Source organism: Hippopotamus amphibius, chromosome 11, assembly GCF_030028045.1.
Source record: "Hippopotamus amphibius kiboko isolate mHipAmp2 chromosome 11, mHipAmp2.hap2, whole genome shotgun sequence".
NCBI lineage: Eukaryota > Metazoa > Chordata > Mammalia > Artiodactyla > Hippopotamidae > Hippopotamus > Hippopotamus amphibius.
Window position 1 is genome coordinate 85,092,266 of NC_080196.1, and position 13,746 is coordinate 85,106,011.

The following is a 13,746-nucleotide window of genomic DNA, read 5'->3' on the forward strand; positions in this document are numbered from 1 at the left end:
CTCCATAGAGCACAGGTGGATGGCCACTCCATTCCCAAGAACCATCCTCTGTCTGCCAAGAGTCACATCACATAAAAGAACAACCAGAAACTTATTATACTTGTCAAAACCTGCGGTTTTAGCTGAAAACAGGTGGCCATCACCAGCCTGGTCCCAGAGCCTGACCTGGCCCCTTGGGGTCTTTCCCCAGGGGCTTCTCAGCATTTGGAGAGGACAGGATGGACTCTACCTCCCCGTCACTGGGCATTTCAGACATGGGTGGGGAGCAGTGAGACCTGTCCCCTGGGTTGGGGGGCTTTTCCACACCACTATCCAGATGTGGGCAGTGGCCCTGGGTCCTTAGCCCATGTGGTGACTATGGAGGAAACAGGACAGGGCGAGGGATTGTGGAAGGTGGAAAACGAGCAGACAGGAGGTGAGGACCCAGAACTCTGTCTCTGTCCAGACCCGGCTGTGGGCAGCACCCTTCCCACTTGGGGCCATGCCTCTGAGGGCCACTGGGACCTCAGGATCCCCTGCCCAGACATCCCTGAGCCTACTTTAGGGCCCCCTCCTCCCACTGGTGACTGTGACACAGAATGTGGCCCTGGGACAGCCAGTGGGGAGGGCATGGCGGGCCCAGGGCTGGTGTGCATAGGTGTGTAGGGAAATGCTTCCTGCTCAGAATGCAGGACTGGTTTCCACAAGCCTGATTTGTAGCTGCTGTGTCTTTAGTCTGCCTGTGTCCCTGCTCAGCCCCATCTGTGTTAGCGGACAGGCCTCAGACGGCGATGGGATCCTTTCACTTGCACATGCCTCAGCTGCAGTGACACCTACCTTGGAGGGTTGTTGTGCAGATTCTGTAAGTTCTGTACAAAGGCATCCAGCACTGAGTCCTTGTCACCTCCCCCTCGCCCCTCCTGGTGTGGGTGGCAGGCTGGGGTGCTGGTCAGCAGGGAGTGTCCATCAGAAACTCCAGTAAATCAGCCTCCCCTCATCGAATCCAGGTGGCAGCGGTGTCCTGGAGGCCATGCCGACACTTACTCTCTGGCTCCAGCAAACATCTGGGACTCAAATTCCACCCAAAGACCAGCTTTGATGAGGTGGCCATTTCAGCAACATACTGAAGCTGCTGATGTGGACACTTTTCTTTAAACTACTCAGGGGCTTGACTCTGCAAGGACTGAGTGACCAGAGCTGTGGAGAGGCTCTTTCAGCAACCACAGTCCTTCACTCCCTGCACCAGACTCAGCCCCAGCACATGGATAAAGGCGGCATTTCCTTGGAGTCAATAGTTAAATTGAGCAATGGCAACACACAGGCTAAGCACGGGCCCTGGGTCTCTGGTCCTGCCCGGGAGCGTGTGTGGGGCTGTGCCCCCTCACCTGCTTCCTCAGGTGCCGGTGGGGTGGGCGTGTAAAGAGAGATATGGGGACCTACAGGAAGGTAGAGAAGCAGCATTTCAGGGGGAGGGGGTGGGGGAGGGGGCAGGGCTCTTAAGGTTAAAGAAACTGACCCCTGAAACTGGAAACATTTGAAAAACTCCAGAAGAAAACACTATAAGTTCTCCACCCCTTTCAAACTCCCCCCTGCCCCACACACACCTTAAGATTTCCCCAGAGTTTTCAGGTACCTAAAAGGAAACTCCTGGTGCCACTGACAGAAGGGTTGCTTTCTCATCGTGGGGCATTACCACTTGGCCTGGGGTGGGGGGGTGGGGGGTGGACGCAGCCCCTGGTTTCCAGAGTCTCCTAATTTGAAGTAAGTGTTCATAGGGGGAAACTCACACACACTCTGACTGAAGGTGCCAGGGCCTCAGGTCCCCAGGACTACCCTTTCCTTCCACAGACAGGCAAACCCAAGCCCAGAGGATCTGAGGTAGCACAGAGCTAACTGGAAACAGAACTGGGACTGAAATCCAAGTCTCCCTGACTCACCGCCAAGTGGTCACTCCTTTCCACCACCCAGGACTGCCTGGGAGGGGGACCGCTGCTCCTGAGAGCCTAATTCACGCCCAGAAGTGACCCTGACTCTCGCCTGGCACACAGGAAGTGTGTGTGGCACAGAAACACCCGTGAGCTGCCTGGCCAGCTGGACTGCCCACAGGAGTGGCCTGGATAATCCCAGGTGTCCGGGTGGAGCTGCGCCCCTGGGAGGCTGGCAGCAGGGGCCCAGACTGCTGGGGTGACAGCCCCTGGGGGGTGAAGGCCACTGAGCAGGGATGAGGGACCCAGAGCCCAGAGGGCCCTGATGCCAGCAGCTAAGGAGGGAAGACTACTTGCTAGAGGGGCTGTGGGCAAACACTGGGGAAGGGGAGGGCGAGGGTTCAGAGAGGTTGGGCTGCACCTTGTGGTAACAGGAATAGAAACCAGGCTGCCCGCACAGCTGAACTGTCTCCTGGGCCCCGGGGAAAGCTCAACTCATTCCACAGGGAACCCCCCGACCTTCCGTGGCCCCGGAGGAGAGAGAAGACACATGAGCTCCGTAAGACTGAGGTTTCCTCCCTCTTCCACTTTCGCACTTATCCACACGCTCGATGTCCGCGTCCACACCCGCTTCCAACAGCACAAAGGAGGCCCCGACCCAGCGGTGGGGAAAGTGAGGGAAGCGGGCAAAGAGTCCAAAGCGCCTTTCCTGCCAAACTCCGGATAGAGAGGCTGCGCAGACTGTGCATGGCGTGTGTGTGTGTGTGTGTGTGTGTGTGTGTGTGTGTGTGTGTGTGTGTGTGTTCGTTTTCAGGTCCAGCCATGTATTCACTTTAACCAACCTCCATCACAAACGGTTTGAAGTCCTCAGAACCGAATGGCACCTGTACTTCGAGACGGAGAAGGCAGTAGGGCGAGGACGTAAGAACGCGTGCCCGCTGCTGAGTCCGGGGAGGGGTGAGAGTCACTCCGAAAAACTCCACTCCCCTTTCCCACAGCTCTTCTACCCTCGGGGTTTGAACCCGCGGCGCGCAGGGACCGTGCGCACCGCCAGGCCCGAGGTCCGGGAACCCACGCCCGGCGGCTCGGGGTGGGCCTGCCTGTCCCGAGGTCTGCTCAGCAGGACTGAAGCGCGAGGGGTCTCCGGTCTCCCTCCGGGTGGGGCAGCAAAGGGGTGGGGGGCGAGCTTGTCCTTCCCGTCCGCCACCCGCCCACTGCGTTTTCGCCCTGACCCGCTCGGCTGGGTGCCTCAGGAACCGGCTCTTTCCCCGCCCGGCACCCCGGCCGGGAGTTCCTCCACTGTCGGCGATCTGTTCTCCCTTCTGGGACCGCTCAGGGTCGAGGCGGCCGGGGGAGGACGGCCAGGGGGTGGGGAGCCGAGGGAGCGCAGGCGGCGGGGAGGAACGGAGGGAGGCGGATGGATCGGTGGGCCCGGGGGCGGGCGCAGAGACCGCGGGGGCGGAGGGGCGAGGGGGGCGAGGGGCCGAGGGGGGCGCGGCGGGAGTGGGGAGGACCGGGTCTGGCGGGTGGATGTGAGGGAGGGCGCGCGGACTGCTTGGAAGCCGGGTGAGGGGAGGGCGCACCGATGGCGGGGGCGGAGGGGGCGCGGCCGGGGGGTGGCGGGTCCGGCCATTGGCCCGGGCGGCGGGGGGAGGGCCGGGGAGGGGCGGCCGGCGCCAGGTCCAGGGCGGGGAGCGGCTGGGCCTGCAGTCTCCTAGCCGTCCGAGCAGCGAGCGCCGAGTGCGCGCCATGAGGGAGATTGTGCACATCCAGGCGGGCCAGTGCGGGAACCAGATCGGCACTAAGGTGGGTGTGGGCCGGGCCGGGGTCCCTGCGGGTGGGCGGCCCGCCCCTCCGTAACCCCTGGGGCCGGGGCAGAGGGAGGACCGGTGCGGCCGATGGGGGCATCCCCGCGGGATCCCGCCCCGCGGCCCGGGAGCGCCCGCCGGCTGATCAGGCGCGCCTGGAATTCGGCGGCCGCTCCCAGCTTCCCGCCAGCCCTCCCGCCCGGCCGGCCCTGGGGAGCCGCGGGCGCCCGGGCCCCGGGCTCAGGGCTGACCGTCTGTCCTCCGCCCCGCCCTTTGCAAGTTTTGGGAAGTGATCAGCGATGAACATGGCATCGACCCGGCCGGAGGCTACGTGGGTGACTCGGCGCTCCAACTGGAGAGGATCAACGTCTACTACAATGAGTCATCGTGTGAGTGGCGCGCCGCGACCCCGCCCTTCCCCCAACCGCGGCTATCCCTCTCTGGGACCCCTGCATCGCGCTGTGGGACCCCGTCCCCCCACCCCCCCGTAGGTCTGCCTGGCGCGTGGGTGGTTCACGCTGGAAAAATCCTCCAGAAGTAACCGGCTGCCCGGCCCCTCCCTCGCTCCCCCTGGGGCGGGAAATCCGCGGTCGGTTGATTTCAAACAGCATCTCATCCTCCCTTGGCGGGTCTGAGCTCTTGAACTGGACCGTTAGTGCTGTGAAATCAACTTAATGGGTCATGTCCGGCTCTTTTTTTCCAGTTTTAAATTTATTTCTTAAGGAAGGTTTTTGGCTAAAAATTTGAAAAACAATCTCTCAAATGATTTTTATGGCCCTTTGCAGACCTCCCAAAAGACTTTATATCCCCAGGAAGCTGCAACTACAGACAGACAGGGTCATTGTCTGGTGGAGTTTAGTAGAAATTCCAGGTTGTGGATTATCCAAGTTTGAGAATAGTATCACCCCTGTCCTGAGTAGCTACGTGTATATATATCTTGGTTACATATATACTTTATTTTTTGTAACAACGTTTATTATAAAAGTGATACGTGCCCTTCACAAAACAACACAAAACTAAGACATTGAAAGAACACCCAGGAAGTGAGAGGACCTGTCCTTCCGCATACAGCTGTGTCCCCAGCCTCAGAGATAATCACGCTCTGTCTTTGGAGTCACTGCTGCTTGTCCGCACAAGAGCTGGGAAGAGCGGGACACATAAAGCATTGGGTTGTATTCGTTAAGCAGCTGTGACAAAAGGTCTAGAACAGCAGGACATGGACAGTGAGATTCCTGGATGGAAGTGAGAAGAGGCCAGTGTATATGGAACTTGCTGGTCACCCTCAGGCCTAGCCTGGTGACATTCTTTCTTCAGCCTGGTGTGTGTGTAGCAGGATGGGTTGTAGAGCATTTCCCAATGCAGTCTTAGTGACCCCACCCTCATGGGGACACTTTCTTGCCCAGTTGGCATGAGCGCGTGCTTACAGATGAAACGGTACATGGCCGCACTTGTCCATAAATGAGTCAGTCTCTCGGGGAACAGCCATGGATGCACCTGGAACAGGTGCTCAGACTCGCTGCTGGGTTCACGTGCATGGAAGGGAGGGAGGTGCCAAAGTGTCCTGGCAGCGCGGCCACTTGCTGCAACAGGTACGGTTTATTTCCGTGAGGCTAAAAAGTAGAACTGCCCATGGGAGAGAACTGGAAAATACAGGCGACAGGAAGTCGGGAGAGCTCATTTGTCATCCTGCTTTTTCTGGGAACTTCCTGTGCCTTGTGCCTGGGCTGGTTTCCTCTTCCGGATAAGTCCATGGGTGGACTGTGCTCTCTGAGGTTCCCCTCCCCCAGGGCTGAGATTCTGTGACTCTTAAGAAAGCCAGCCAGCCCTGTACATCCCAGGCGGCTCTGCTGGTGGGATGTGTTCTGGGGAAGTCCACTGTCCTAGGAACCAGAGACTGACCCTTGTGGGTGGGCTCTGTTCTCTTCCAGCTCAGAAGTACGTGCCCAGGGCCGCCCTGGTGGACTTGGAACCGGGCACCATGGACAGCGTGCGGTCTGGGCCTTTTGGGCAGCTGTTCCGGCCTGACAACTTCATCTTTGGTAGGTTCCATCTTTCCTGCTTTCTTCTTCCTCTTTTTTAATTTTTTAAACATCAGGCTAATTTGTGTGCAAGATTAAAAACATCACATGGCGTGGAAAAGCTTAGAATGGAAATCAACAGTCTCCAGCCCCATCACAGGCAACCTCTTTAAGAAAAGTAACCTCTTTGGGAAAAGTAACCTTTGATTCTCTAAATGAAATGCTTATTTGTGACAGTTCTGGATTTTGAAAAATTTTAGACGTTAACTTCTTTTTCCCTCTCATAAATTACTATCCTAATATGATGATAATAACTTGCCTTTTGTTGTTGTGTTACTCATTGTTTAACTTCGGTGTGTTTGTATCTATCTTTGTTTTCTGTCATCTACAGATAGTTGTTCTGCTTTCTTTCCGAAAGCTGGAGCCATATGAATTTAGTTTTATCAGATTTGGGCAAATCTTCCTTCCTCCTTCCTCTACCCAAAAAAATGATGACAGTGCCTGTTTCTCTGCAAACTCCTAAAGAAAATTATATGAAATTAAATGAAGTGGCACTATTAGTGTGACCAGCCCCCATCACCTTGGAGCCATGGTTTAGGGAGTCAAAGTTACTTCAAAGTGTATATGAGGAGACAGACTCTTGCCAGATTTTATTGGTACATGGATTGATTCCCTTGTACTGGAATCAGGCAGTTACCTGTTATAAAGGTGATTCAACAAGGTACATGTTCACGAATTTTGAGTCCTCTTGGTATCATCCCCTTCCCCATCACGATGACAACGTACACAAGCAATGGGACAGGCGAAGCTTCTGATAATTTTTTCAAGGGTTTTTGTCATCCTTGGTTATTCAAATAGACCAGGATGATCTCTGGTCAGATTTTTTTATTACATCAAAAAATCTGAATTATTAATATTTTTATAGTCCACAAACGGGGACATTTACATTCTTTACCTTTTCCTGAGCTAGACTTCATAACTGTTCTCAAGCAAAGATGCTTCTAGATCCTGCCACCCAATATGGTAGCCACTAGTGACATGTGGCTATTGAAATTTAAAGTTAAATAAAATCAGTCTACTTCCTCAGTTGTATTCAACACATTTCCAGCGCTCAATAGCCAAGTGTGGCTAGTGGCTACCATATTGGACAGTGCAAAGGTAAAGCAGTCCCATCACTGCAGAAAATTGTATCAGGCAGCAGTGCTCACAGCCTTAATACAGATATTTTGTCAAATTAGGGGAACAGAGATGGTGCAAATATGAAATAGCTTTAATAGTAATTTTTAAAAGTTGATACTATTTTTAACTAAGACTATGACATGTTTGCCATGGAGAATGGAGAGGACCTAGAATGTCTGAATGCACTGCGGTGTGCTATTTGGCTCAACAGTTGTTTCTAAGTCATTCTCCAGTTAATAAAAGAGGCCGAGTTGCCTGTGAATGGAGATGGTTCACCCCTGCTGCCTTCAGAGCTGGTAAATTAAAAAAAAATCAGTGTCATTCCATTTTCCAATATAGTTTGAAGTAGTTTAAAAAAACAACAACACTGACTTGAAGTAATTGTAATTTTAAAAGTGAAAGTTTGCTGCATTTGAGTTTTTTAAAATTAATTAATTTATTTTTATTTATTTATTGGCTGTGTTGGGTCTTCATTGCTGCACACGGCCTTTCTCTAGTTGCAGTGAGTGGGGGCTGCTCTTTGTTATGGTGCATGGGCTCTTCATTGCCATGGCTTCTCTTGTTGTGGAGCACGGGCTCTAGGCACATGGGCTTCAGTAGTTGCGGCACATGGGCTCAATAGTTGTGGCTCATGGGCTCTAAAGCACAGGCCCAAAAGTTGTGGCACATGGGTTTAGTTGCTCCGCGGCATGTGGGATCTTCCCGGAGCAGGGATTGAAACCTGTGTCTGCTGCACTGGCAGGCGGATTCTTAACCACTGTTCCACCTAGGAAGCCCCTGCCTTTGAGTTTTAAGCATGAATATGCTTTAGAAACCCCCAGCTTTTTCTTAGCAAACTGCTGGTTGCATAGCAGCCATGCCTATTAGTGGGAGAGAGTTTTGTGGGACAAAGCGAAGCACCAGGAAGGTGGACCTTAGGCCTCTCTGTACGTTTAACTTTCTCTTCCAGGTTCAGGGCTTGAGCGGGGTCAGGGAGCACGCAGCCCTAAGCCTTAACCCACACTGCATGTGAGCTGGAGGTGAACCTGGGGCGGACTCTGAAGCCCCTGGGATCTGTTGCAGCCTTGTGTTCTACAATCTGGAGCCGCTGGTTATGTCCCAACCTCTATTGCAGAAGATGTTCAACTCCTGACCCCCAAATATTTGACTGGGAACGTCTGTTGCTATGAGACAGTGGCAAAATATTTTTAGAAGCCTCCAGCTTCCTCCTTTTGTCGAAGGCTGAGAAAACCTCAGTGATCAGCTGTAAACACCGAGGAAGCCAAGTGGATGGTGTGAGCCAGACAGAGGGGAGGGTCAAGGCCGAGGGGCTGTGCTGATCACGGCTACATGTCGCCCAGTGTCCCCAAGGCCTCTGATCATTGGTTTCCACGCTGCTTAGTGAAAGCATTCCTAGTCCCTTGGGGCAGCTGTGAAGATTCATCGGCTCTTCGCAGAGCTCCAAGCGGGAGGCCCGCCTGGTTCATGCTGGCTTGGTGGGAGGTGGGGAGTTGTGGGGGTCTAGGAAGGATGTGACAGTTTTCCAGCCTCATATGAGAAGGCGGCTAGCCAGGTTTCACTGTAAAGGGAGTCTGCTCATGAGCGAGAACGCAGTCACCTCCTGAGGGGGGGAAATGCTGCTGAGGGGCCGTGCACCTTGCAGGACTTGGGGCCACCCCTCTGAAGTCTGTCCATCTTGCCCTGAGCTCAACGGCCTCACTGATGTCACCAGTCCTCTGCTGATAGATATTCTAGTCATTCCCCTTTCTCTGTTACAAACTGCTCCCTGGTGAGTCTCTGTCCATGTCATTCTGCACGTTTTAGGTAGACGCGCTGAGTCTATGGGTCCAACTTTTATCCTTGTTGCCGTCTTGCCCTCCGTGGAGGCCTGTCCTCCTCACGCCCCCAGTGGCTCCAGTGTGTGTGTGTGTGTATCTGGGCGCCTTGCCCCAGACCCCTGTCAGCACAGTGTTAGCAAACTTTTGAGCTCTGTCAGCTTCATGGTGGGGAGGGGAATCAAATCTCCTTATTTAGTTTGCATTTCACTCGTGAGGAATACACCGTGGGTTTAAGTTACTTGCACTTCCCTCCCTGTGATCTGTGCTTGTAGCCTTTACCCATCTTCCTTACGGATTTGTAGGACTTCTTTAGATGCTTCTAAAGGGATTCCCCTGGTATAAGATACTAATCACTTAGTCAGCACATCTTAAACTCACTGAAGAATCACAGAATTTCGGTGGTTCTTGTTTTACAGACTTGCACTTTACACCACAGGGCTTAGCACGGATAAATGCTATGCAAGGTCCAAAGGCATTTGAGCTAAGACTCCTTCCCCGTGTGTGAGGCCACCCACGGGGTAACTGCAGAATCCAGGGTGTCCTTGAGCAGACCCCGCCCCCAAGTGCCCAAAGCCTTCCTTCTGCTGTGGCGCTATGAGGATCTCCAGGGACAGCCTTGGCTGTGTCACTGCTTGCAGCTCAGTTTCCCACATTGGTGCGTGGGTCAGGAGGGAGTGAGGTGCGGCAGGGTGGTGGTGAATTGTTGTCATCAGCAGGTGTAGACAGAAATCAAGGGAACATCTTTGGCATAAGGGGGAGAGGTCTGCACAGTTCATGCCAGTAGTGTGTTGGCCTCTCTGCTCCTCTTGTTTTCTGAGTCCACCTGACGTGGCCAAATCCCCTGCCTGCTCCACCTTCAGCAGTGGGACCACCGTAGTCCCTTTTGTTCAATATGTAGGGAAAGTTTGATAATGGGGCTGATGGATATATTTTTTAATTTTTTATAATACATGATTCTTTTCAAAACCAGATTTGATATACGCAAACTGAAGGCATACAATGCCTTTAAGTAGCCTTCCTTGCTTCCTCAACAGGTGACCATTTTTGATGCACCTTACATTGCCTTCTTACCAGTTAATGAGAAACAGCAATGCTGTCTTTTTAATTCATCATTAAATAGATCTCTGAATCATTTACTTTGATTTTACTGCTTTTTGTAATTTACTTTACAGTGTGCTCTAGAATTCAGTTCTCAGTGATTTCTCTAATATTCCTTCAAATGCATATTAACATATTGATTTGAGTTGAAAACGAAAGTCATGTTTTTCTGACAGAAAGTAAGTCCAGTCTACAGAACTGCTCTGATAATGAGGACTGCCTTTGCCAGTAAGGTTACATGGCCAATAGTTTTATAACCTGAATAAACTAAATCTGCAACCTAAACATTTTGACAAAAATTATTTAAAACGTTTCATTAAAAATCGTATTGGCAAAATTGTGTTGGAATTAAGATTTCAAAATTTCCAACCCTTTCTAAGTATACTGGGCCACACAAAGAGCCTTTCAGCGAAAGAGCATTAGGTAAGTCTTGGTGCAAAGCCTTTTGGAATCTTCCTGCAACAGAAGGAAATTGTGATTGATGCAAGTCAGGTGTTTCCAATTCTGCTTTCCACAGAATTGAGTTTTGGGATGAAAGATGATTAAAAGTGCTTTTTTTTTGGCTGCACAACTTGGCATGTGGGAAGTCCCCAAAAATACTTTCTGATGATAGATCACTGCTTGGTTTTTGGCATTTAACTCTGAAGATCAAATAATTGAATGACATTGTTAGCATACAATTGATTCCATTTACATATTTATGTGAACGAGACTTTTCAGTATTTATATTTATAAAACCAAAGAAAAACAAATAAAATGAATGCCGAGGACTTCCCTGTCCGTCCAGCAGTTAAGACTCCGTACTTCCACTGCAGGGGGTACAGGTTCGATCCCTGGTTGGGGAAGATCCGACATGTGGTGTGGTGTGGCCAAAAAAAAAAAAAAAAAAAAGCCAAACCTTGTCTCATTCTGGCAATATGCGATGTTGACACTGGATAAATGAACTAATTGAAAAGAATACAGTTACTGACATTTTATTTATTTATTTATTTTTTAAAATTTATTTAATTAATTTATTTTATTGGCTGTGTTGGGTCTTTTTTGCTGTGTGCGGGCTTTCTTTTAGTTGCTGTGAGTGGGGGCTACTCTTTGTTGTGGTGCACGGGCTCCTCATTGCCATGGCTTCTCTTGTTGTGGAGCACAGGCTCTAGGCACATGGGTTTCAGTAGTTGCGGCACATGGGCTCAATAGTCGTGGTACACAGGCTTCATTGCTCCACGGCATATGGGAGCTTCCTGGAGCAGGGATCAAACCTGTGTCCCCTGCATTGGCAGGCAGATTCTTAACCACTGCACCACCTAGGAAGCCCACAGTTACTGACATTTTTAAACACCTTGTGATCATTGGAATTTTTTTAAAAATCAATTTCAACTTAGGATTTATTCCTGATTTTTTTTTTTTGGCCACGCTACGCGTCTTGTGGGATCTTAGTTCCCTGATCAGGGATCAAATCTGGGCTATGGCAGTGAATCTGCCAACTCCTAACCACTGGACTGCCAGGGAATTCCCTAGTCCTAATTTTTATATAGACTGTGAAATACATTTAATAGAATGATGTAATACTTCTGTTTTCAAAATGGAGTATTTATAGTGCCTCAGAGATTAAAATATCATTTGCAACTACTTGAATTTATGAAGACATCAGATGCCAACTTAATGTTGGGGTATGTAGTTTTTAAATACTTTCAGGGCTACAGAGCAGTCGTTTCTGAAGAGCGTTGCATTACAGGCAATGTTCGGTGTCCAGAAAAGCAAGAAAGGAAAGTAAGTTCCTCCCGGTCCTCTTTGCCAGACCTTTGTAAGTGCGTCCATTCAAACACACACAGGCCTGTGTATACAGCTTGGAAAAAGTGCTTGTCTACTGATGGAGCTTCCATTTTATAACAAAGTGAACTGAAAATAGGATTTTAAATTTAACAGCCAACCTTTCAGATTCAAAATTTCTTCCATAAAGTAAAGTAGAAATAAGCATGTTGGGGAAAACGCACTGTTGTTTAAGACGAACAAACAACCCAAAACGGACTAACTAGAAGGTTTCTTTCTAGTTACTTGAACTCCTTGGGAAAAATACAGAATCTTTCACTTTTGTTATTCTTAACACGAATGACTAGAAGCAGTTTGAGGGCAGGAGTGACTCCTGTGCTGGCTGTTTAATTACAGATGCAGAATAGTTGGTGCTCAGAAATTTTTGCAACTGTAATTCTGGATGATGAACGAGGGGCACCATTAATGTGAGACAGTGTTACTGTTTTGAAAAGGAATTATTTGTACCTAGTACAAAATTTAGAGCACCCAAAAGAGAGGGGAAAGCAATTTGTTTTTTAATGTATACTTTTTATTATTTTTTACCTTGTGGGGAGAATTATCTACTTAAAAATAAGAATGGAATTACCAGGTCAGAACATGTGTACATCTTAAAATCGGCAAATTTCCCTTGTCTGAAGCGGCTGCCCCCCTTCCCGCGCTCCTGCAGTGCTGGGGGGGTGGGGCCCAGCCCTCACTCTGTTATCTAATTGCTTCCTAACATGTTTTAAACATACTAATGGCCCTGTGTGGCTCCCCCTGTAGCTCTCTCTGAATCATGTCCCCTCTCTTGCTTGACCCCAGGACAGACAGGTGCCGGGAACAACTGGGCCAAGGGCCACTACACGGAGGGCGCCGAGCTGGTGGACTCGGTCCTGGACGTGGTGCGGAAGGAATGTGAGCACTGCGACTGCCTACAGGGCTTCCAGCTGACCCACTCGCTGGGCGGTGGCACGGGGTCTGGGATGGGCACCCTCCTTATCAGCAAGATCCGTGAGGAGTACCCCGACCGCATCATGAACACCTTCAGTGTGATGCCCTCGCCCAAGGTGTCGGACACGGTGGTCGAACCCTACAACGCCACCCTGTCCGTGCACCAGCTGGTGGAGAACACGGACGAGACCTACTGCATCGACAACGAGGCGCTGTACGACATCTGCTTCCGCACCCTGAAACTGACCACCCCCACCTATGGGGACCTCAACCACCTGGTGTCAGCCACCATGAGCGGCGTCACCACCTCCCTGCGCTTCCCGGGTCAGCTCAATGCCGACCTGCGCAAGCTGGCTGTGAACATGGTGCCCTTCCCCCGCCTACACTTCTTCATGCCTGGCTTCGCCCCACTCACTGCGCGCGGCAGCCAGCAGTACCGGGCGCTGACGGTGCCCGAGCTCACCCAGCAGATGTTTGATGCCAAGAACATGATGGCGGCCTGCGACCCGCGCCACGGCCGCTACCTGACCGTGGCCGCCGTGTTCCGGGGCCGCATGTCCATGAAGGAGGTGGACGAGCAGATGTTGGCCATCCAGAACAAGAACAGCAGCTACTTTGTGGAGTGGATCCCCAACAATGTGAAGGTGGCCGTGTGCGACATCCCACCCCGCGGCCTGAAGATGGCCGCCACCTTCATCGGCAACAGCACAGCTATCCAGGAGCTGTTCAAGCGCATCTCGGAGCAGTTCTCGGCCATGTTCCGGCGCAAGGCCTTCCTGCACTGGTTCACGGGCGAGGGCATGGACGAGATGGAGTTCACCGAGGCCGAGAGCAACATGAATGACCTGGTGTCCGAGTATCAGCAGTATCAGGATGCCACGGCCGACGAGGGAGAGGAAACTTTTGAGGATGACGAGGAGGAGGTCAACGAGTAGAGGTGCGTCCCTACGTCAGATGCCGCGGCTCAGAGGTCCTTCCTCCAACCCTGGTGTGTCTCCTGGCCGCCAAGGGGAGCCCTGGTCTGAGTGTGTGGGGACAGGCCCCTTGCAGAGGCAGCAAGACTGTCCTGTCCATCATCTGGGATGAAGGACATCAGAGAATGGGAACTGGCATCCCTACCCAAACACTGGACCAGAGAGGACTTGAAAGAACTCATGGGCCATAAATAAAGGGCTAAATAAATAAA

General features: G+C 51.5%; 1 protein-coding gene across 1 annotated transcript; it reads left to right on the forward strand.

The window, feature by feature from the left end:
- The first annotated feature begins 3,565 nt into the window (after window positions 1–3,565).
- On the forward strand, window positions 3,566–13,746 carry TUBB6 (tubulin beta 6 class V). Its single transcript, XM_057698672.1, has 4 exons — window positions 3,566–3,710; window positions 3,993–4,101; window positions 5,641–5,751; window positions 12,432–13,746. Exons 1-4 carry the CDS (start codon window positions 3,654–3,656, stop codon window positions 13,493–13,495), a joined length of 1,341 nt encoding a protein of 446 aa, XP_057554655.1. The 5' UTR covers window positions 3,566–3,653; the 3' UTR covers window positions 13,496–13,746.